The following is a 25,115-nucleotide window of genomic DNA, read 5'->3' on the forward strand; positions in this document are numbered from 1 at the left end:
AAAACAGAAAAGTCTCTCATGTACCTCTTCTAATAACTTTATTAATGAAACATTAAGAATCAGAAAACATCTTGCCTACAATCAAGTAGCAGAACCCATACATGAATTCATATCTTCTGCTTGTACATCCTTACCCAGAGTTCTTGTAATGAAGAATAATTCTCATTCTAAACCACGACTTTATTTTTTTATTAAAGTGTTATTGATATACAATCTTATGAACAACATTGAAGTTTCAACATTCACCCATATTATCAAGTCCTCACCTCCCCCCGCATTGCAGTCACTATCAGCATAGTAAGATGCTATAGAGTCATTACTTGAACCATGACTTTATTTTTTAACTAGTTTTCCTTCCTTCTTCCTCCCTCTCTTTCTTATCTATCATCACTCTATTTGTCTATTTGCCAGGACTAGAATGAATGCCGCCAGCGAGATAAGAATTTTCTGTTGCAGTACCTGATTTTTCTAAAGTGATTTAAGTCATGCATTCATATATTGAGCATCTACCTTGGGTCTGGTCATTCACAGGCATTGTGAAGGCAATAATGTACTAAACAGAGAAATGATATTGCCTTCTTGGGACTTACAATCTAGTAGGAAAGTCAGAAATTAAAGAAACAAATTGTAACTTAATACCAGGCACAGTTAAATGCTATGGAAAGAAAGAAAGGAGTGTATCCATGCACAGCATGACGGGTGCCATTTGGGGTGTTTCAGGTAGTCAGGGAAGGCCTCTTAGTGGAGGCAACATTTGCTCAGAAACCTAGAATAGAAAGAGTAAACTATGTGGATACTCGGGGAAGTAGAGTTCTAAACCAGCGCAAAGACCTTGAAATAGAAACAAGTTTGCAAGTCTTGGGGAGAAGCAAAACCTGAGTTCAGTTTTGTCCATGATAAGTTTCAGGTGCCTATTTGACACCCAAGGAGGGGGCTGAATATATGAGTCTGGAGTGCTGGGAGCAGGCCCGACCTGAGAATGTAAATTTAGAAGCCCTCTGCATAGATTTGGGCTGAAAGCAGTAGGCTCACACTTGATCTTCCAGGAATTGAATGGACATGGGATGGCATGATACTAGAGCCAGAGACACGGAACACGGTGCAGGTAAGACAAATGAGAAACTCATTTAAAGGAAGGTGAGAAGAAACACTCTGGGAGGTCTGGTCATTTAACAGCCAAGTAAAAAAACTAGATCAAGTGCTTGAATCAAAAATGTGATCAAGTGATTGACTATCAAAGGCTGCTGAGTGACCATGTGTGAGACCAGCACCAAAGACTTTCTTTGGAAAGAATGCCTGGGGTCATGGCCAGACTCAAGGAGATTCAAGGGAGAATGAGCAGGGAGAAAGTAGGGGTGATCTGGGGAACATTTTGCTATGAAGGCAAGAAGATAAATGAAGTAATAGCTGGAGGGAGATATCGGGTCAAGGGAAGCTCTCATTTTTTTCTTTCTTTCCTCATGTTTTTCTTTCTTTGGTTAGTGGGAGGGAATTCAGCATGCTTATGAACAGATGGGAATGATCCCATAGAAAGGAAATAATAGACAATGTAGGAGAGAGGGGATAATAAAACAAGTAGAGTCCTTGAATAGATGAGAAGGGAAGGCATCTATTCTACCAGGGGAGGGGGGATGACATCTTCGCCTCAGATACAGGAGGACAAAGAGCACACACAGGTGGAGTTCACGTAAGGACCAGAGTTTGAAAGACACTCTTTCCTCCCAGCCTCTCCTCTTTCAGTGTAATGAGAAGCTGAGTGTGAAGGTATTAGAGATCTGAGAAGAGAAAGAAAAGGTTAAAATACTCACCTCAGAGGCTAGGGGAGTGACTGGACTAGGAAAATAAATAGGATTACCAGGCGGTCCCATGTCCCCTTTAAGCTCTGTGATCAGACATTACAAGTAACATCCACCACATGGCCACATCTTTTTCTTTATCTTTGACATTTATCATAATTGCAGTTCCCTAGAATTGGCCAGTTAAAAGAAAATCCAGCTTTCCAAATTACCGTGTTTCATTTGTGTGAGTGGTGCACGCACTCACACAATCAAAGAGATAACTGATTTTTTCTGCCACTGACACATTGAGAAGATCCAGAAATAAGTGGCTAGGTCACCATTTTGGCTCAGGAGGAACATCTTAATCACTTAAGTATACCAGAGAGGAAAAACGTCTGACTCTGCAATGGGCTAGCTCTCTGTTTCTCTCCCTATTTGTTCGCATATTACAACCAACTGTTGAAAGGAAATGTGTAAAGTGTGTTGGGACTCTATCCTAGCCCATGGGTCTGTATTCTATTTCATAAGCTTTTCAGTATATCATATTAAAGCATAGTAAACGGGGCCAAGTGCTGACTGCAAGAGCTAAAGAACCAGGAGTCTGTTTTACACTGAAATGGTTGTAGAACAGTGGCCACCTGGCCACTGTGGGTTGATGCTGAAGCTCAATAGCAATCACTGAGAACAAAAATTTTCAGTCAAATGTTTGTTCTTGTGAGAGTTTAAGTTATATTTTTTTTCCACCATGGGATTTGATTTTTTTCTTGCACATTTGTCTATATCAAAACTGGTCGTGTCATTAAAGCCAGCCCCATGCTCGTGCATATACCCTCTATTGCTCTTCACTTCCTCTCCAATGTTGTACAGCCCTCCCATGCCCTCCCCCCCACATTATACATGCTAATCATAATGCCCCCTTTCTCCCCCCCACCCACCTAATCCCCCCCTTCCTACCCATCCTCCCCAGTCCCTTTCCCTTTGGTAAATGTTAGTCCATTCTTGGGTTCTGTGATTCTGCTGCTGTTTTGCTCCTTCAGTTTTTTTCTTTGTTCTTTTACTCCACAGATGAGTGAAATCATTTGATACTTGTCTTTCTCTGCCTGGCTTATTTCACTGATCATAATACCCTCTAGCTCCATCCATGTTGTTGCAAATAGTAGGATTTGTTTTCTTCTTATGGCTGAATAATATTCCATTGTGTATATGTACCACATCTTCTTTATCCATTCATCTACTGATGGACACTTAGGTTGTTTCCAATTCTTGGCTATTGTAAATAGAAGCACAAAGTTTTTTAAAACTACTTCTTCTTGCTTTTAAAACCACTATTATGGAGCACATAGCTAAGTAATGCTAAAATTTAACAGGGCTATTTTCAATCAGTCAAGAAAACATCAAAACTTGAGAAGTTTGCTTGTCATTGAAAATGTTGTAAAGAGAGTGATGGATTCAAGTCTGATAATAGGTTTTTAAGTGAATAAAGTAAGTATTTGTCAAGCTGTGTTTGGCTGTGGATTAGGCATGCATTACTGTATTGACTCATGAGACATGGTCAAATATATATACTCAGAAATATTAAAAAATAGGCATTTATGATGTAAACAAAACTAATGTATATTTTGTGGTTGTCATTAAAAATTCAGTTGTGAATTTGAATGAGGCTGTGTTCATAATTAGTTTATAGTAAAGTTGCTGTTTATCAGGTTGCTGCAGTAAATCATTGATTTTTATTGACTAACATAAATGGGAAGCTCACAAAAACTTGTTGGTATGCTTGTTTACAAATATTTACAAAGGAAACATTCTTGAAAATATCAAATGCACCTCTTATTTTTTGATTATTTGCCAGGATAGCTCCCCTCTATTTAGTTTTCCCAGGAGCCTGGGAAAGAAATCCATATTCCTGTAAGACATTCCCTTTCATCAGATTCTGAAACTCAAAATTCCATTGAAATGAGTTGACTGGCTTTATTTCTTTTAAATGTTTGATGAATTTTTTCTTACAATTTCTGGTAAAATGCAATAATTTATTGTTTTTAAAATCCCATCCATCTTCATATTTGATCCCCACCCTCTCCCCTGGGTTGTGTTCCTCTTTAATAGACTCCTAGAGGCCGTTCTGAAATGTTTACCTACATATGCCACACGATTTGAACGGCCAATTATTCTCTATGGAGGCACAGTCATTAGGCTACTAATTCTGTTTAGAAAAAAAATTAATGTCAGGTAACAAACCTATCAGAAACAAGCTTGCTGAAAGTGAGTACTTGCAGGAAAATTTTCATAAGTTACAATTTGGTTTTCAGGGTCTGCCTGTGTGTTTAGCATTTTATATTATTAATAAAGACCAACTAGAAGCAGAGGAGTTCATGTTGGGATGGCCTCTCAGTTCCCTTCCTTTTAAAGAAAGAATTCAAATGAGAAGAAGTCCAAAAGCCTTATTTAGTTAATACCAAGATTTTGATATTAAAATAAACTGGGAACTTAACTCTTACGGAGTAGGATTAAATTAGGTTTTTAGGTACATTTAATGGGCTCTGGGAGAAAAGACCTCATTCCTATTAAATCTAAGAAATTTCTAGAAGGAACAAGTCATTAATGCACTTCAATTTTGCACATTAATACACGTAATTTTGCACTACACCTTCTAGAGGAAATTTACCATGATTTGCCCTCTTATGAGGCACAGCAGTAAAAGCTGCTCAGTGAAAGATGGTGCAAATGTGCATTCTACTTTTTCTTTCTTTATTGTTACACACAGTGAGAGAATTTCCCTCAGCCTCTTCTGCCAGTGAATGTGTAATGGTTTAAAACTATTCTGTATTCACTCATTTAACCATTAAAATACAAAGTATTACCCGAATGATTTAGTTGGCGTTTCTAGACAAGCAAGTGATGGTTCCGCTAATGAGTAGAGAAATGGGATTTTGCAAAGTCTGCCTGCACTGGAAAGGCATTTACCCAGTCTCTGTAGCCCTCAGCAAATGAAAGATCAGAATTCCACCTCAGCCCTAATAAAGAAGACAAACTGTTCATCAAAACAGAATGGTATCTTCTTTGTAGTCTTAAAGTTATATAGAATATTAGGTTTTGTTCTTTATGATGAAATAAATATTTAGAGAAGAAGAAGAAAATGTCAATAAACCAACGTAAGAAAATAAAAATAAATCACAGTAGGTCATTTAGGTTATTCTATAATATATATAAATATAGAAATAATATAAATCATTATGTCATGTCATATCATATCATATGATGTTATGTAACACAGACATGATGTCAGAGTTGAGATATGGGAGCCCAACCCATCAAAAATGCCATGGGGCCACCTCTCTACTGTGTGTAAGGTACCTATCTCCAGATGTTTTTCTAGGAGAGAGAAACGTGTATGTTAGTTGAAATATTGACATTCTGAATTTTTTTATTATAGGCAATCCCAATGACTCCTAGTTTATACATATATATGTATGTGTGTGTATAACTAGTTATAATTATCACAGATTGCTTTGCATTTTTCTTATTTTAAAAAATAGTGCATTAAACTACCACTTACCTTGATTACTGGGGTGTTTTCATTGCCTCTTAAAGTTCACACTTGAGGTGTGTGGTGCCTTACATCACAACCCTAGCACTGAAGACAAATGTAGAAAGAAGTGCAGATCTAGAAATTGATATAAACAGATTAAGATTTTTTTTCTCAAAGAAATGGAATCATATGATATAATCTGCGTTCAAAGTTTAAAGAAATTCTTAAACATTTTTGCAGGACATAATTCTTCTGTTGCAAAATAATCCTATTTGTTCAATTATTCTTTTTTGGTTACTAAACACTCTTAAATGCAATACTTAATGATCGCTAATGAGATCTAATTCAAGATTTGTTGAGTGAAGATACCCAATGTAAACTACTTGGCTGACAGTTTCACAGACTCTCAGATTTCTCTATGGTTCATCAAGCTTAACAGTCTAGCTATAGATTTTCAAAGATCAGTCTCTATGGAATCAGTTTTGACATTCAGTGATTTGTTTTTTAAGGACTGATGTTCATAGTAACCTTAATTCTATCTTATGAACTCACTTGGAAGCCACTTAATTTTAACATGTAGGTGAATTTCATCAAAGTATGTCAACTACAGTTTGAATAGAAAAGAATTATTGTTTGCATATGTGTTTTACAGACATTATGTAGTTAATCCTAGTACTAATCTATGAGCATATTATCTCCATGTTAACAAAGAGGCATCCACAGTTAAATCCTATAATTAGAATTTTTCAGCCTACTAGAATCAGAGATGAGGGCTAGCTTCGGCACTCTTCTTACTTGACATGGCCTTGTACTCAATAGGATGATTCTGGGCCAGGAGTCAGCCAGCTTTTTCTGTGAAGGGCCAGACAGTAAATATTTTAGGTTTTGTGGGCCACATAGGATCTCTGTCTCCACCACTCAATTTTGCCCTTGTAGCACAAGAATAATCAGAGACAATCTGTAAGCAAAGGAACAGGGCTGTGTTCCAATAAAACATTGTTCATGAACATAGAAATTTGAATTTTATAAAATATTCAAGGGTCACACAATATTAATCTTCTTTTGATTTTTTCCCTATAATTAAAAAATACGAAAACATTCTTAGCTCCTAGGCTGTAGAGAGGATGAGCCAGCTTTGTTCTGTGGGGTATAGTTTAAAGACCACTCTACTAGGGCCATGGAAAGTGTGGTGCCCTTGATTTAAAATATTAGAAAGGCCCAGGTTTGAGAAAAAGACTTTATTTTCTATGGGTCTTATAATCTAAGGATACTGACCTATAAAGCACAGGTCTCTGCTCTGGGTCATTTTCTTGATGCACTTTCCTATAAAAATTGCTCAATTTTTTCATGAGTATTGTTTTTTCGTGAACAAAAGAAAGAGGATGTGTTTGGGAGCACCCATTTCAGACTTGGTCCTCTCTGGTGCCTGGGAAGTTATTTCACACCAAAGAACTGAGTTTTTAGGAAATGGATTTTTAAAGAAAAAAAAAAATCTCACAATGATGCTTGCTGTAAATGTTTATTTTTTTCTTGGATTGCTACTTTTTCCATTTTAATGTCATTCTTTATCTGTCCTGCTAATCATCAATAGTATTCCAAAGTCCCCAAGACCAGCTCCTCTAGATATTTGCAGATCTAGATATTTGAGCTCCATTGCCAGGAAGCATCTCAGAGGGATTTGTGTGTGGAGAGCCAGGAGTGGGGAGGAGAACAGAGCAACAGCAGTGGGCCATTGCCGGAGCAGCTGGGGCGGGCCCCTTGAGCATCATGGGCTCTACAGGCAGAGCACAGCCACCTAGATGCATCCATAGCCAAGGTCAAAAGACAAGTTTCTCCCGTCAGTGTGACAGCTGATGTCCATGCTCTGCAAGTGATGGAAAATTCCTAGAGACAGAGAAAAGAGGAAGAGGAAAGGGGCCTCTAGGGCAGCTGAGGGGTCTGAGTGAGGATGGGAGCAGGGATGCAATCTAGCTCTGCACACTTTCTACTGGCCCAGGAGACCCATACTGAGAGCTCAGTTTGCTGCTAACTTGCCTATCTGGGGACTTCCATTGCTGGGTTAGGACAGAGAGGACTGAGGGTTGCCTCATTCACTCTTTGGAGCATTTGATTTCAAATATACAGGATAACAAATGCACGTCCTCTCTTTTCCCCAACTCCTTTTCCCTTGCTTAGACAATCCTCTTCCTGTATTTTGTGGAAAGAAGTCAGAGCCCAATGCTTGATGAAAGGCAATGGTGTGGGGACCAGTTCTTTTTTCTTTTTCTTTTTTAAGCCAGTGCCGTGGCTTTTATCTGCTCGTGATTCTTGCAGAAGCCATGTCCTCTGGCTATTCAAGCCATCCCCTTTCCAAGCAAGATTGGGACACAGCAGTAATATTTCTAGAACTTGACAGCCAGAATCAAACCATCACAAACCAATCAAAGGCTGCTCCCATCAGCCCAGTAGTTGAGATTACTTTTCCGTGATGTCATGGACCTTTTCGATCCTTTTAAAAGAAAACTCACCAGCAAGAACATCTCTCTGTCTCTAGATCCTCTCTCAGCAGAAGGTTGTTGTTATCATCTGCAGTGGGTGAAAACATCTCCTTTAGGGAGGAGGTTTTTTAGACCAGAAGCATTAGTTGCGGGGGTTGTGACTGTTGTTCCTTGCAAGGAAGAGAATAAAAGTGTAATCTTACTAGGTCATGTGTAAATTTATGCTGTTTTTACTGGCTCTTAACCCTTTTCCTTCCAGGAATTGTTAAGTTCCTTTGCAGTCATGTATCAGTCCTCGGGTACATTCTCACCAGGGGTGACCAATGGGTAAGGCTGTGCAGTAGACCAACAGAATAGAAGTTGGGTCATGTAATGGACTTGCTGGAAATTACGTAAGAGAAATAAATACCCTGGTATTTGCACAGAAAGGAAATTATGGAATTCACTTTTAGAATGAACTCATAGACTCTCTCAAACTCTCCTGTGAGAAAAATTCTTCTCGGTCTGAGGGGGTCTTGTCTCGAGTGAGGGCTGGAATCTTTTGCAGGAGAGAGCTCCAGGCCCTATGGCGCTTGAAAGGGGCTGCAGGTCAGGCTGCCCGCTGATGGAGACTCCGAAGGGGGTGCAGGAGTCAGGAGAAAGAACAGAACATCTGTCAGTGCCTGGGGGTCTTTCTTTTTTTGGGTTTATGTCATGGCCTGTGAGTCAGTTCGCAGAGAATTTTGCTTTCCCTCACGGAGAAGTCATTTCAAAACTGACTTTTTGGTGTGTTCTTTTGCTTGATTGTTTGCTGACTGGGCCATTGCACCTGCAGGGTACGAGCTGCTTTTATATTTCCAAGTGTGCTGGGTGCTTTTCCCGCATGTTGCTTTGATACATGATGCTTCTGGATGGAGAGTTGGAGCAAATATTAGATCGGCACTAATTAATTATGCCAGGAATAATTCTGAGTGTTCTGCCTGGATCGCAGGTTATGTCTGGGTCCCAATCCCCTTTCTGTAGGATTTGAAAAAACATGGACCCCAGGGAGGAAAAATGACCCAAGGCAAGGAATGCAGGAGGAAAGAAGAAAGAATGTAGAGAAGAGTAAACTGGTCTCTGTGCTTAATTCACTTAAGGAAGAGCATCGATTCATTCTGAGCCCAGGATTAAGGAGACTGGCACAAATTTCCATTACACTGCCTGGATTCTGAGGCCATGGATGTGGCATTAGTGACCACCTCTTCTGTGCTAAGTCATGCTTTGACCAGGTAGATGTCCAGATCAGCTCACCAAGGAAATACAAGTAATATTTTCTTTGTCTTCTACTCTAAGGGAACTGTTTATGTTACGCGTGCTTGGCAAGTGTTTTAAAGAAATATGCGGTTTAGTTTCAGAGCCTTATAGACTATTCTTTTGGAAATTATTTTTTGAGAGTTGCCACTGTCTACCTTGAATTTTTCATATTTTAATGCATAAGAAATATGCGTGCGATGGGTGAGGAGGTGATTTTTTAAAAAATGCAAGTTGTGAAATATAACTGAACTCTAAATAGCATAAAATCAGAATTACGAAAGCAAGTTACTGAGAAATGGAGTCTCAGTGCTGACGACAGCTCTGCTGTCAGAACTAAGTAACTGTAAATCAAAACTTAGCCGTCTTCAGCCTCTTTGAGGTTTTCAGATGTGTCATAATTAGGTCAATAGATAGAACTCTGTGTGTGTGCGTTGGTGTGTTTGTGCATGTTTATATACACTTTGAGTTTGCTCTCTGCCAACTAATTTATTAAGTACATTCCTTCTTTCACTGAATCCTGTACTAAGGAGACACTCAATTTTTATATAAAAATAATAGACATTAAAAATAGCTCTGATGTTTGGTCTTCACCCAAGTGGGAAATACATCGTTATTTTTCAAGATTTTTTTGAAAGCCCTGTTGCATATATTAACACATAGAAGAGAATTAATCTCAGTAGAGAACCATACAAAAGAACAGATTTTGGTATAAGTACAAGTTTTGAAATGTTTCTTTGTTGATAAGAGAATCAGAAGCTGAAACACTGCTGACAGGATTAAAGTCTGTGTTATAAATTCAGAATTTCTCTAACCATAGAAAATATTTCCTGAAACACTTGTTTACAGTGATAATTTATATGAATTTCTTTAACATTTGAAAAGGGCTGCATACAGCTCAAATCCAGTCATAGGAGAAAAAATATTTGCATTTGATCCTAATTAGTACATGAAGACATTTATGTAAGCATCTATCAAATGAACAGTGATATAATTTGGGTTTGCTCTTAATAATCATGTGATGTTATTAATGTTATTTATTCTGTTATCATTGGTCACTAATATTTCTGACAGTAGGGTATAGCATTTTATTTTTGTAGAGTTATAATACAAATTATTTTACTTGTGACATTTATAAGAGCTTGGAATAGTAAAACAAATTTATCTAAAGTCTAATTAAATATCAGTTCAGTATATGTGCATGCAGAACCCAAACGGGTCAGTGAAGGAGGAAAAGATTCAATCAAAACTTCAGGGAACTGATTACATTTATTTTTAAAATGTAGAAACTCTCCCACAGAAAAGCATGAAAATTGAGCTAAACGTTTAGAATTAGGTCCTGGGTAAGGAATAAGAGGCTAAAGTTTATATATTATACTCAGGGTAGAAGTCATTTTGAGGGAATTAGTAAGTGGCTTGGAGAAACATTAAGTCCTATTGTATGATGCTATAAAAAGTTACATTCTGCAGAAAGGAGAGGAAGAAACAGTGGATTTGAAAGCAGCAGGCTTAGCATCCATGTCTTCCACTCACATGGAGCTTCCCTGGAGCATAACTTCTAGATCTCTATTTATTTACTAATTAAAACTGGGATGAAGGAAATCACAGGCAGCAGAAAATAAAAGATCACCCAGCAGGGCTGGAGCCAGAGACAACAGATTAAGAAAGGGCAGCCCCGGTCACGTCTCTTTTCTGCTCACTCATCTGTAGGTGCCTCCCTGTGGAGAGCATACAGTGTCAACTCTCATGTGTGCCTTAAGGGGCTAAAATCCGGCCCCAATTTAATGCTCAATCCTAATATCCCTCTATTCATGAATTTTTATTCAAAGGCTGACCATCAATCAGCAAGTCCATTTTACTTCCCTTCTTTTGTCTAACCCCAACCTATACTTCCAGATAGAACTAGGTACTTCCCAAACTTCCCAGATCCTCCCCTCTTCATTTATGATTTTACCACTTAATCAGGCACTATAATCGATTGTTATGTTATTAATGGCTTATCATATAAAAATGGCTCTTTAAAATATTCTATTCCCCCAACTAAACTATTTTGTTTATTAATCTTATCATTTACATCATCATTAGTATAGCAGTAGCAGTGGTGGTGATATAAATAATTACATTCCTAAGTGATCACTGTGTGTCAGGCATTTTAAACACATTATTTCTAATCCCTGGAACCATCTTTCACAGCTGCCCAGGTCAATGTTGCACACATGTTGACCCCACATCGGGCTGACCCCAAAGCCTAAACGCTCTCCGTTGTGCAAAGCTATCACCATTGTCAAGGTCCCATAATTTGGAACATCCTTGCAATGCAAAGCATTGGTATTTGATTTGAAAGAAATGCAATAAAAAAAAAAGAGTTTGAAGAGATCATACCCTTTTACCTGGTAATTCCACATTTGGAAACCGAGTCTAAGAAAACAGTAAGAGATGAAGATGAACATTAATCTACAAGGACATTCATGCATCCTTGTAAGAGTATAAAATGAAAATGCACATAAAGGTATAGAGATAAGTAATGATTAATTATACTATGGTTCATACATATTATGGAGATAAAACATATGCAGCCATTAAAATATATGCTTTCATATAACTATTGCATGGCAAATGCTTAACAGGCATAAGTATGATATTTGCATATCAAAAAGTATGACACAATCAATCTTAAAATTATAAATACACATATAAAGATATAAAATAAGAAACCAAAATACAGGAAAATGGAGAAAAGATATACTAAAGTATTTATAAAGGTGGGAATATAGATATATTTTACTTTCTACATTTCCCTACATTCTTCTATATTTCTAATGTTTATCTTGCACATTTTCCACAATGGACATGTATTGCTTTGACAATTTTTAAAAAAGACCTAAATACACTCATACACTTAAAAAACCATACACACAAACCATTAAAGCCCATCACCTAAAACCTAGACATTCAGGTATGTACCTTTTCGTTCAAAAGTTTTCAGTCCTGTATTGTTGCCATTACTCAAAATATGTTGTGCATTTTCTTTGTAGCTTGTGGTATATTCCTTAAATGTCTACAATAGTGACTAACTTTGTCTGAAGTTGGTGGGGTTTTTTTTTTTCATTCTTGTTAGTTCTGAAAAAAGCCAAGTTGCATGCATTTTATGGCAGGGTTACTTGGCCTAAGGAGCTGCCATCCTGTGTCAACAACGAAAGAAATGAGTGTCTAGGCTCATTACCTTTACGGGAGTCCCAGACAACACAGATAAATGATCACGGTAATCACTGTGTTAAGAACCATAGTAATGCAGGGTCTGGCCCTATGGGGAATACGGTTATTTTACAGTGTAATTGTCTCATCCAGGTGAGATAAATGAAGTCTTGCAGAACATTACAGAAGAGTCATTTACTAAATAATAACCTGGCTTTTCTGGAAGTGTGAGCTTCTTAAAGGACAGTCCCACTTATTGTTGTTGGTTTTCACACATTTGATGGAAAATACAGATCGTATTAATGAACACAGAAAGCACTCAAATGATTTCTCAGTCCATGAGTGTGTGATTTTGTCATTCATACACTTATACAAATGCACAGGTACCTCACTTATCCAGAGGTTTTCCTCAACTATTCGTAGTATAGCGAACACAGGACTAAAGCATGTAAGTGCTCTGAGAAGCTAAAACAGATGTCAGAAATCCATATCCTGAAGCTTTTTTACTCCAAAAGGAAACTTACCAAAACAGGGTTAACTCCAAATTTAGCATTCACTCATACTATTTCAAAAACATACATCCATTTTAAGCCCTTTAGGCCATACTTGCTTTCACTTTGCATACACTTTTAAACATCCTACGTTACATAATTTCTCAGCCCAGTGCAGATTAGAATCAACAAATTAGACAGAGCATGGTGACAGCCTGATAGTTTCAAGGCACATTCGCAGAAGCAAAAATGAGAAGTGAAGGCTGTCATGGATGGAGAAGGAAAAACAAGCAGAAGACTTAAATAAGTTTTGTCTAGGGTCATTTAATGTAGAGGACACTGCTCTTATTGTACCCCGGTAGGCCCTGATAGCTTTATGTTCATTACAATAGTATTGAGTCATCATTCAAAAGTCATATGATACTAAAAAATATTGTTACTTGCATTTATTTCATCCTTCAACTAACATTTGTTAAGACTGATTTACTCAGCCATATGCAAGGCAAAGAGGATAGGAAAATCTAAAAGAAAAGGCAGTGGGTTTTGTAAAGCTCACTATTGGTAGGTGGAAACAGGTATAGAGGAAAAATGTCATAGCAGGAGAGGCACAAAATATGCTATATTAGAAATATGTACATAGTGTTACAGGGACAGTTGGAGAGTTTGAGGATCCATATAATACAGCAGAGAAAATCCTTCCCACCCAAACAAAGTACGATCATTTAGAAAAGCCTTTACATGATACGCTGCATTCCCAAGTAGGCCAGATAAGTAAGGTATCATCACTGTTGTTACAGTGGTGACAAATGGCAAATATTGTGGAATAAATCTCATTGCTTTAGAGGAAACAGTAAATAGGGTTTACCTGGGGAGCGGCATGCAGCAAGACCATGCCGTTCTTAGGAGTGGCTTATCATTTATATGTGATTACATGTATACAGACAGACCTGGGGGCATAGCAGACAATTTTGGACATGAACTGAATGAGGAAGCAATTCTGTCTTCTAGGATGTTCTCAGCATTAACACAACCATGCATGGTAATATGCCATACACATTAAATTCCATTCTAAAGACTTCCCCATAAATTCTGCTCCATATCATACCACTCCTCAGACACTCTCCAGATTTGGGGTAGGCGGGGGTGACAACCCATTTAAACCCTTAATCATAGGCTGCTTTATAGTGTCACTTAGTCATTTGATTTTACTTGTTTATCATTTGTCTTCTCCATTAGAGATTGTGAATTCTTAGACGAAAGGATCTGTTTCTTCTGGGGCTCTTATGTCTCCCATATCACCTCCCATATAGCTGAAGTACAAAGTAGCTACTCAACAAAAACATTTATTGAATTTAATATGAAGGTTAAATCTTACCAGTGCAGCAGGTGAAATGGGCAAAACTGTTTTCCAATAGATAAGATTACACCCAATGACTTAAAATACTGCAGTAGATGGCTTGTCCTATAGCAGCGATTGCTAGTTGTCCTGTTTACCTTCCAAGTCAATCTGGCATTTAATTATTATGTATTACTATTAATTGTTACTGTACAGATTAGCAAGTGGTTCTTAACACCTAATAGATGCAAATGAGTTTTTTTATTGCTTATCACTGTAAAATTGGACTGCATATATGGTGAAAGGAAGTCTGAAAATATATCTAGTTTCTGGAGATCTTTATATAAATGCAAAGGAAAGATTTGTGTTCCTAATGGAACAATCACCCTCTGTGTCACACATCCATTCATAATCTGACTGCAGATCTACATTGTGACTAATATTTGGCTCTGATATTATAGGTGGTTACTGTGGAGGGACTCAGTAAGAGGTGATTGTCATTTCCTTGGAAAAATTTAATACACAGATGGATCCCAACACCCAGCAGCACTGTTGTCCAAAACTAATGTGGATTTTTTTCTAAATAAGGACTGATTCAGCCAAAAAAGATATTCTGACTAGAGAAATCACACATTGCTTCAAAAAGTGTATTTACCCAAGCACTGAATGCCTTAGAATACTAAAACTTTCCTAATAGGGACATGGTGAAAAGTCACTCATTGATTAAAATACATATTCACATTTTTTCCTTTATTAGATAAAGCAATGGAGTTAATCAATGACATTAGGTACATATTTAGCTAAACAAATCTATTCAGACTTTATTAAAATAATCAACTTTTCTATAGCTTTCCACTTCGAGAAATGTCTTAACGGCATATCAGTCCATGGGGTTGAGAGCGATTTGAGGAGAAAGACTAGGATACGTAAATGTATTTGCCCCTCCCCACAACTAAGCATAGGCAACAAACTGTAATGTTATAACACTGTGTCCATTTCTTTAAAGATTTTCCCATGATATGAAGATCTCTTGGCCTGTGGTGTATTCAGTTTATTTAGAGTATAATATTAAAGCAAAACAATTTCAGTTCCCATTCCAGAGAAATGGCACCCCTTTCTGGGCGGCCGATTTTTAAAAGGAGCTTTTACTGGGAAATAAAAGGGTTGCCTCTGAATTCACGTGGTTTGGAAAATGCTTTGCCATGTACAGCTGCACAGATTGAATCATAATAATAGAAAGATCACATAGAAGTGATTCTTTTCCTCTTTCCATCTAGGCTTCATATGTTTGAAGGGATTAATTAGACTTCACAGGTCTGTTTCTTAGGAATAATCCTTGAGGAAACACATTTCGGAGGAAGCCCTTTGCAGGGCAGCCAGAGGGTACTCATTCTCTGTCCTTTGGCTATCTAGAGTCAGCTTAATATCAACAGGTTCGCTTCGCTTCAGGCTACAGCCTAGGTTCCTGTACATCCATCCATTTTGCCGAGTTAAGTCAGGCTGTTTATAAATAATACATGATCTAATCAACGTTATTGGAGATGCCCTGTGTGAGGCGTTATCCCCGCGTACAAGGCTTTCAAAGGGGAGACCCTTGGTAGCAGGGCTTGGAGTGCTGTGTAAAAGCAACGGGACAGCAATGCGTTTGGCTCTCAGAGCAGTCACACCGCATGCACGACCTATTCCGCACCATTTTAATTTCAGTTATCTTGCTCAGCGTTGGGAAACAAGGCACACTTGGCTAACGCTGGATTAAGTGCGCATCTAAAACCTAAGCACACTTCACCAGCACCTCCTAGGGGCCATGTGCGGATATGAGGCTAGGAGGTAAGATACCCGGCGCAGGCCCTTTCCTTGATGGTCAATTCCGCCTCCCCCGCACACACAAATCCACCCGGGCTGTGCCGCCCGGAATACGAGCTAGATTTTTGAAGTCGTTTGGCGACTCTAGGAGGCCTTTTAGAGATGTAAATAAACTGCAGGAGAGGCGCATTGGATCGCTTGAGGAAATAAACAGCCAACACACACACACACAGGGATTGCAAACGCCGTGCAAAGACTCCGAAATACATTGCTTCCTCTAAGAGCAAAGCTTCGTTATGACACCAGAATACTCCGAGATACATGCATTTACTCTTAATTTGCACACACTCTCACGCACACACTCATGGGATCATCTGCAAAGTTCCAGGATCCAGACCCGGTTAACACTGAAGTTAACGTAGGTTTTTAAAGGGTCCTACACGCTCTTGCCTGGTTGCTGGGAATGAGGACTGGGAGGCGCTGACGTGAAGGCAGAGCTGGATGTCTGTAGGAGTTGCTGTTCCAGAGAATTCATTACCCTCTATAAATTGCTCTGATTTTAGATCAGCAGAGCGTGCCCGGCGGTGGTGGAGAAAGATTGAGGGCGGACAGTGCGAGAGGGAACGAGTCGTTCACTCTGCAGAGAAGTCTAGGCTCTTTGTAAGTAGTTCATCAACAGTCGGGAAAAGCAAGAGCCAAGCGGCTATGCAGTTGCAACACTTGGGAGCGTCTGAGTCCAGCTGGGTTCCGTGCGTCGGTCCCGGTTCCTTCCCCCATTTACTTCGCTGCTTCTCCGCTCACCGCAAGTGCTGCGGGGGGGACTCGGGGGGCGTGGGGCTCTGGTAGGAGAGAGGAGACAGGGAGAGGCGCCCGGGTTGAAAAGCAATCCTCCCCGGCTGCAAACGTTTCGCCCGGGCACTGGCACCTCGCGGGGCTCTGGAGGAGCACGCAGCACGGCCCGCGCCGAGGACAGGAAAGGGGAAGTGTGGGGCTCGGAGAGGTGTAGGAAGCTTTGCCCAAGGCCAGGCTGCAATTAGGCAGCCGCAAAAGCCCGGCCGGCCGCGGAGCTTCCCACCTGCTGCCGTCCCAGCTGGGGCGCAATTTCCTCCTCCCCAGCCCCGGCCTGGCTCCGCCGCCCGCTCGCAGGGCGGAGGGGGGGAGGCGGCGGCGGCAGGTTCTCCCCGCCGGCGGCGCAACGCGCTGGGCGGCGGGTGTAGCATCCTCCCCTCCCCGCCGCAGGGCTCGGGGCTGGCCGCACGGCCAGGCGCACTGCGATTGGCCGGGGGTGGCTGGGGGCGGAGCCAGGCGGGCCGGTAATCTCGAGCCCAGGATCTAAAAAGAGCCCAGGATATTGCAGAGCGCACTGGAGCCTTGGCCAGCGCGCAGCTTCCCCCGGCGCCGGCAAGCTGGGTCTTGGGAATTCTGGGTTGTTTTGGCTCACTGGCTTTTACAAACTGCTGGATTTTACATGCCTCTGTAGCCCCCACTTCCACTCCATGTCCCCATGCTGCTGCGCCAGCAACAGGTAAGGGCTGCTGTGTGTTTTCTTGCCTCCTCTCTCGCTGCCTGTGTGTCCTGGGGAGTGGACTCGGGCTGCCATCCCCGACTCTGCCCTGCCCCGCTCTTCCAGCGGTGCCCAGCTGTCACGCTGCTGGAGCACTCACCCACGCTCCGGAGTCCCAGATCATGCCTATAGAGTTTGTGTGAGCACCAGAACATCCCCAGAGCTAAAAATACTGAGACATGCTTGGAACAGTTGAGCAATAGAAACAGATTTTTCTGCAGCATCTGTTTGTGCTCATAACTTCCAATGCACCAACTGTAGCGAGATAGTGAGTTTAGAGACAAGGGCGAGGGAGCTTGTGTTCGATTCTGGCTCTAAGGCAAAAGACCGAGGGGTGGGTGGGCAGAAGTGGGTGTCCAGAGCGCTGGTCTCAGCCTTGGCAGACCTTGGGACTCAGCACTAGTCTTGATCCTTGGCGTCTCTCTCTCTCTCTTTTCCCTTTGTCATTGCTTCGAGAGTAGGGTCAAATTCCAAACAGAGCGAGCGTCTCAAAGTTGCCTTGCTGGGGAACAGAGCGCGAGCCCGAGTAGGATTTAAGCCCGAAGAACCGTAAAACTTTCACATCCTATGTCACTCTACCCTTAGCAACTTGTTATTCTCAGTAATAGTTGTATTAATACCTAAGCTCAAGGCAGCGTGGTTTCAGGGAAGCACAGCGGTCAAAATGACTTGATTCTGCAAAAAAGATTGCATCATAAGATGGACTCGTCATGACAAAAATAAAAAAAGTAGAGATAGGAAACGGACAGTTGAATGTCTGTCTGGGTAAGCCTTTCAGAAGCGTGGTAACTAGGATACTGCTGTGAATCCCGGCGATTTTCATAAACTCAGAATTTACCTTCTAGGAAATAAGGCATTATTTTAAAACGTGTTTTGGGTATGCAAAGCTGCATATTGCCTTTTATTGCTTATTTTCTTTTCGCATTAGTAGTCGCTAGGCTGTCAGATTTCTTCTCCCCACTGTTCTATGTCTGCTTTATAGTACCTGTACACTCCCTAGTTTTTTCCTGCTCACTTAAACCCTCACGCCAGATACTTTATTTATATTTTGCCATTATCCAGAAAAATCTTCTTGCTCAGGAGTAAGAGAGGTCACTTCAAGGATGGTGGGAGGGGTGAGAGTTGAAGTCAAGGTCATTTCACTTGCTTTCAGCCCCTCCCCTTCAGGTTTTAGTGGCGCTTTTATGTTAGTGGTATCCATGGGAATATTTATTCTAACCTCTTGTGAATTTGGCCTTTTTAAAAAAAAGAATACACCGTATTTCTACTTCCCTGAGACCCTCCAGCTGTAGAAGATCTGGTTAACTGTAGAGTCCTTGGATGACTTTTGAGTAGCGTGGAAGATTGACCGCATCTTTACCTAAACAGATTGACTGTTCAAAGCTTGTGTGTATGTGCATCTTTGTTTACCGAATGTGTATATTTTGCAGCATTTGCAAACTCTGAGTGATACTGCAAGCACTGTTGAGTATAAATGTTACAGTGCTCACAGAGCTAAATGGGCATCCCACCCCAGCTCTCCTTCCCTTCCCCCTCCCTTCTGTTTACTGAGCTTCTGAGAGATGGCTTTGCTAGCATTTGTGCTCACATAGCAACATGTGCCCAGAGCACACTCAGGCTGGTCTATATGGCGTCAGCTGGGGAATAGCTGCTCCAAACACTCATTAGCAGGCTGCTCTGTCAGCCCAGCACACTTTCACTATCCTTATTTCCAATCCTTAGTTAGAAATATTCACTGCACACCATGACCATATTATGGGACACATTCAATTTACTCTCCTGGATTCTTCATAATGACATTTTTCTGGTGTTTTTATAATCCCTATTGGAAATGTTTCCTATGGTAAAAATGAGTTAGGTTCACTCATTTTTTGCCATGTTATCTCCTTGACCTTGTAATAATCCAAGGCTCTCTCTCCTTTAACATCTACCTAAGACTGAAACACTGAACTATTTTTTTCCATTGCTTATGCTTAATTTTGGCTCAGCCTATAAATAGTCTTAACATGAACAGCACCACATGTAGCCTCTCCATTTCCCAGAAATACTTTCTACCTCATTGGTTTTAGCCTGGGTAAAATGATTATTTTGTCTCTTAAATTTACATCAGTCCCTTAAATATTTTGGCTGAAAGGGGAATTTACACATTGTTCATCAATCAAATATCAGATCTCCAGAACTGTGCCCTTTAAGGAGTCCGATCACTTTAGTGTTCTCACGTACTCTTCATCTCATGTTTCTCAAAGAATTATTTTGAATCTATGCCTAAAATAAAGTTGCATGAAAGCCCTGTTCCCAGTGAAACTTTTTCCCAGATGCTCATGAATTAGTGATTTTCAGTGAGAGAAGAGTAGACAAGTAGTATTCTGCTTGCCTAAAGCCATTCAGGCGTCTGGGCAGGTCAACAGGAATGGCATTCTTCAGAGTGAAATGTTAAGACAATTATCCTATCAAACTGGCAGGTTCTAGATTTTTGCTATGTAATCAGCTCCCCAGTAGTCTGAATGCACATAATGTGTATATACACATACACACACGCACATCTGTTTTGAAAAATATCTATTTGAAGTGACAAAAGTTTCCATTATGCCAAAATCATCTTTTTTCCCCCTTTCCAGGCAGAAATTGTATAATTTCTAAATGAAGCTCTGCATGTGGACCAAATTCTCTCATTAACTATGGAAATAAGACAATAATAGTCACTCAAAACAGGCTATTTTCAAGGTTCTAAATGCAGAAAGCTATTTGTAGGAAGCTGGTATTGTATGTTATGTGGAATTCAAACTAACATCCTGGGGTCAGGATTTTTGGAAATTCATAATTCAGTCTAGATTCCATACGGTTATTATGCTTTAATCTGGAAAGAGTGTAGAAATAAGTCAGAAATTTGAGACTGTCTGTTCATGGTTCCTAATGGTAACACAGATGAAGGGATTGTTTTGAATCATGAAGAGGGAATTTCTTGGTGTCAGCTTATAATAAAAGATTCTGAAGTCAATCAGAGCTCAAGGATACAAGCACAATTTAAACGAGGCCTCCCCACCCTTTTTTGCAAAGTATACCTGCATTTGGTATTCTGTTACTACCTCTTTCTGTTTTTGTGTAGAAATGCCTGGCAATTTCATATGAGCCAAATAAGCTGAAATCACTGTTAGAAAAAATTATTTCCGTGTCCAGGATCTAGAACTCTGAGGAATATGAGTCTTGTTTCTTTTGTCCAAGTACAAACTTCACAGGGAAGCAGACAAAACATTGAAGCAGGTGGAAGACTGGGAAGGCACAGTAACTTCTTTTTATAAAGTGATTCAAAGGCACTTTTAAATCAGGCATCATTTAGGTGTCAAACGCTGCCAAAATGTAACACACATTGCAATTTTCACAGATGACTAATCTCAGGAAAAATGTGTTGGGGCACATTCTTGCATAATAACTTGGATAAAGAGGGATAAGTGAGAAGAGTGTAACAAGGCATTTTCAAAGACAATGCACCTTGCCTCTTTAAAGGGGTGCACAACAATAAGGTAAATGATTTGCTTTATTTGTTTGCAGTTGGCTTGGCTGGAATTGGTTCTGTTCACTGCTTAGTCTTAATGTAATTTGGGGGGAGAAAGAAAAAAGTAGAGTCGTTTTCTCAGGGCTTCAACAGATTTCTGATCCTCTCCATCTGTTTTTCGTTGTCCCCCTTTACTACAGGAGATAGATTGCAGTTGTTTGCAAAGTGGAGAATCACTGTTACTTTTTAGTTCTATGCTATCTTAGTTTTGTTAATTTACATACGGTAAAGGATACACCGTAGACTTACCTTAGGCTTTTGCTAGTTAGTCAAGTAACAAAACAAAACAAAACAGAAAAGGTTTATTTGGAGCAAAGATTGAAAGTTAAATAGGTAGCCTTTACCTGGGGAAGGATGAGGCAAGAGGAGAAAATGGGAAACTCCTATTTGTTCAAATTAAGTAAAGGTGAGCGCCTTCTCCATAGGAACATAGCAAACAACAGCACTGGAAATGAAACTAAGCTGACGGACGTTTATGATTTACTCTGACAAAGTTGTCTCTGTTTGGGAAAACACAGAATTGGACCCATATGAAATGAGTTCCTGCCTTATCTTAATCCGCTAAAGACCTCGTCCTTTGGCACAAAGGTTCTTACTTCCTCGGCTGTCATTACAATTGGCAGTCCCATCTCCGGAGAATTTCAGAACTCTGATTGCTAAGCAACGGAGTCGCTCTCTATCCCCAGAGCAAACCTGTGCCTTCGTGTCAGAATCACGTGCACTTACAGAGATGTTACTAGGCATTTCTACACAGTGGCTGCTTAAAGTGTGTGAAGTGATAGAGCAAGCCCAGTCTCCAGAAACAGGGATTCATTTCTGATTATTAGAAAGGCTGTCTACTCAGTTTTAGCATTTAAACAAAGTAGTCTGTGCCTTCTGATTTCAACCTAGTCATCAAGGGCTCTGTTATTGTCCCATAATGCACCTGCAGCTCAATTTTAATGTTCTACATTCATATGAAATGTTCTCTAGAACATTCTTGAGTTCTTGAAGCTTTGTGACAAGTCTTGGATTTTGAAAGTCTTTCTTTTGCGTATTAACTTGGGACCCTAGCAGGCAGAGAAGGTGAAAGGAAACGGTAGAGGAGAGACTAGGTCTGTGACATGGAAGCTCCTAGATTGCTGGCCAAAAAAAAAAAAAAAAGTGGGAAAAAGGGCCTAAAATTTTGGTTCCAAGACTGTCACAATTAACTCGTCTATGCTTAATGACTATATGCATTTAAATAAAATAAAAAATGTTTTTAGGGTACAAAGAAATTAAAAACCCTATAATTAAATGCAGAGTATATTTATGCATATCTGACTCAGTGTCTTGCAAGGAAATGTTGCCTTAGAAAGTAGAACCCTTTACTAATGACTTCTTTCGTAATGAAGGGTGTCTCTTTTTCTGCAGGACGTGTTCTCTGGATGGAAAGCCGAGTTACTAAGGTGACTCTGCATGTCAGTAGACGGACTGTGATAGAACCTTAAGGCTCCCGGAGACCACATCTCTCGCTATTATTATTATTTTTTGTGTGTGTGTGTCCCCACTGAACATTCAAAACTGTTTCTCCAAAGGGTTTTGCAAAAACTCAGACTGTTTTCCAAAGCAGAAGCTCTGGAGTCCACAGCAGAAGCGATGGGCAGTGTGCGGACCAACCGCTATAGCATCGTCTCTTCGGAAGAGGACGGCATGAAGTTAGCCACCATGGCGGTTGCCAATGGCTTTGGGAACGGGAAGAGTAAAGTCCACACTCGACAGCAGTGCAGGAGCCGCTTCGTGAAGAAAGACGGCCACTGTAACGTTCAGTTCATCAACGTGGGTGAGAAGGGACAACGGTACCTCGCAGACATCTTCACCACGTGTGTGGACATCCGTTGGAGGTGGATGCTGGTCATCTTCTGCCTGGCCTTCGTGCTCTCGTGGCTGTTTTTTGGCTGCGTGTTTTGGTTGATAGCTCTGCTCCACGGGGATCTGGATGCCTCGAAAGAGAGCAAAGCTTGTGTGTCTGAGGTCAGCAGCTTCACGGCCGCCTTCCTCTTCTCCATTGAGACCCAGACCACCATAGGCTACGGCTTCAGGTGCGTCACGGACGAATGCCCCGTCGCCGTCTTCATGGTGGTGTTCCAGTCGATCGTGGGCTGCATCATCGACGCCTTCATCATCGGGGCGGTCATGGCCAAGATGGCAAAGCCGAAGAAGAGGAACGAGACGCTTGTCTTCAGTCACAACGCTGTGATCGCCATGAGAGATGGCAAGCTGTGTCTCATGTGGCGCGTGGGCAATCTGCGCAAAAGCCACTTGGTGGAGGCTCACGTCCGAGCGCAGCTCCTCAAATCCAGAATCACATCCGAAGGGGAATACATCCCCCTGGATCAAATAGACATCAACGTCGGCTTTGACAGTGGAATCGACCGTATATTTCTGGTGTCCCCCATCACGATCGTCCACGAGATAGATGAAGACAGTCCTTTATACGATTTGAGTAAACAAGACATCGACAATGCAGACTTTGAAATCGTGGTAATACTGGAAGGCATGGTGGAAGCTACTGCCATGACAACGCAGTGCCGCAGCTCCTATCTGGCAAACGAAATCCTCTGGGGCCACCGCTATGAGCCTGTTCTCTTTGAAGAGAAGCACTACTATAAGGTGGACTATTCAAGGTTCCACAAGACTTACGAAGTCCCCAACACACCCATTTGTAGCGCCAGAGACTTAGCAGAAAAGAAATACATCCTCTCGAATGCAAACTCATTTTGCTATGAAAATGAAGTTGCCCTCACCAGCAGAGAGGAAGATGACAGTGAAAATGGAGTGCCAGAAAGCACTAGTACGGACACACCCCCTGGCCTGGATCTTCACAACCAGGCAAGTGTACCTCTAGAGCCCAGGCCCTTACGGCGAGAATCGGAGATATGACTAACTCATTCCTTCTCTGGAATATTTACTTTAAAACAGTCTGTTGGTCAAAGGCCCAAAACAGTTATTCAGACGACGGTACTGGTGAAGAGGTCGGTCAAGGCAAGTAGCCACAAGGGACTGAGGCTAGCACAATGGCTTCCAAGAAAGACTGTAAGCTCGAAGATGAACATAAAGCACTAAACATGCCTCCCCGGGACCCGATGGCACATACGTGTTGTAGAATAAGTTATGGGGTTTTTATGTTTTGTTTTGTGTTTTTTACAAAACTTGAACTTGCAGGCAAGCCTTGGTTGGGTATTTGACTTATCCAGAATGCTTCTCTTTAGGGAACAAGAATGTTTTTAATGGCATAACAAAGGCAAGACTCTGCCTTAATTTTTGAAAAGCTGCTAACTACATGAACACAAATGGTATTTTTGTTGTAGTGTAGTTTTTCTCTGTGTAATTTAAAAGTCAGTGTTGAACTTTGTTGAAAGCTCATGATATGCACTTCAAAGTGGCAAGTATTTGGCTATTAGCTGCCAAAATGAGAGCCTGATTTTTTGAGGCCAGTAATTTGTTTGCTAGAATTGATTTCTCTCTCTCCGTCCCTCCCCCTCTCTCTCTCTTTCTCTCTCCCTGGTTACATAAGGGCATTATGTAACACTAGCCAAATGGTAGCCTCTGGGTTGGGATTTATTTTTCTTTTCCTCCATGATGTTAATGGGTTATCTAAAATTTTAACTTAGACTACCTAAAATAAATACCAAAGATAATGCACATTTTTGCACAGTGGAGCTTATAGTAAAAAGGGAGGAAAGCCCCATGGCTGCCTTGGAATCAAGAGACAGTAACTTTGAACCTCAGCAAGACCTTGAACTGCACCTTATTCAGAAAATAGAACATCATGCACACAGGATCTAGTAAACGTAGTGCTTTTTAAAACTTTGTTCTTTCATGCAACTTTCATGTTATAGGAGGAAGGAGAAATGGGAAGTAAAATTCACACACACACACACACACACACACACACACACACAGAGAGAAAAAATATATATATATATATATACAAATCTTTTCTTCCCTGCGAGGTAGTGCTGGCCAGGGTAACATATAAGGTGAGAAGTGGTGATGTGCTCTTAGATTTTTCTGGATTTTTCCCTTTCTGCACATTCCAAAATGTATTCCATAGGTTAAGAACTACGTTGAAGTTAGTTGGCATCCTAAAAATCGAGCC

The 25,115-nt window shown here is 40.6% G+C and overlaps 1 protein-coding gene across 1 annotated transcript; it reads left to right on the forward strand.

Moving 5' to 3' along the window:
* The first annotated feature begins 17,228 nt into the window (after positions 1 to 17,228).
* On the forward strand, positions 17,229 to 24,908 carry KCNJ2 (potassium inwardly rectifying channel subfamily J member 2). The gene is made up of 2 exons (XM_036900134.2): positions 17,229 to 17,403; positions 22,388 to 24,908. The coding sequence occupies exon 2, from the start codon at positions 22,613 to 22,615 to the stop codon at positions 23,894 to 23,896; it is 1,284 nt and encodes a 427-aa protein (XP_036756029.1). The 5' UTR covers positions 17,229 to 17,403; positions 22,388 to 22,612; the 3' UTR covers positions 23,897 to 24,908.
* The last annotated feature ends 207 nt before the right edge of the window (positions 24,909 to 25,115 follow it).

This window comes from Manis pentadactyla, chromosome 4 (genome assembly GCF_030020395.1).
Source record: "Manis pentadactyla isolate mManPen7 chromosome 4, mManPen7.hap1, whole genome shotgun sequence".
Classification (NCBI taxonomy): domain Eukaryota; kingdom Metazoa; phylum Chordata; class Mammalia; order Pholidota; family Manidae; genus Manis; species Manis pentadactyla.

Bases quoted from the DNA above. Each gene is read 5' to 3' on its own strand.
- KCNJ2 (XM_036900134.2), top strand. From the start codon at position 22,613: ATGGGCAGTGTGCGGACCAACCGCTATAGCATCGTCTCTTCGGAAGAG.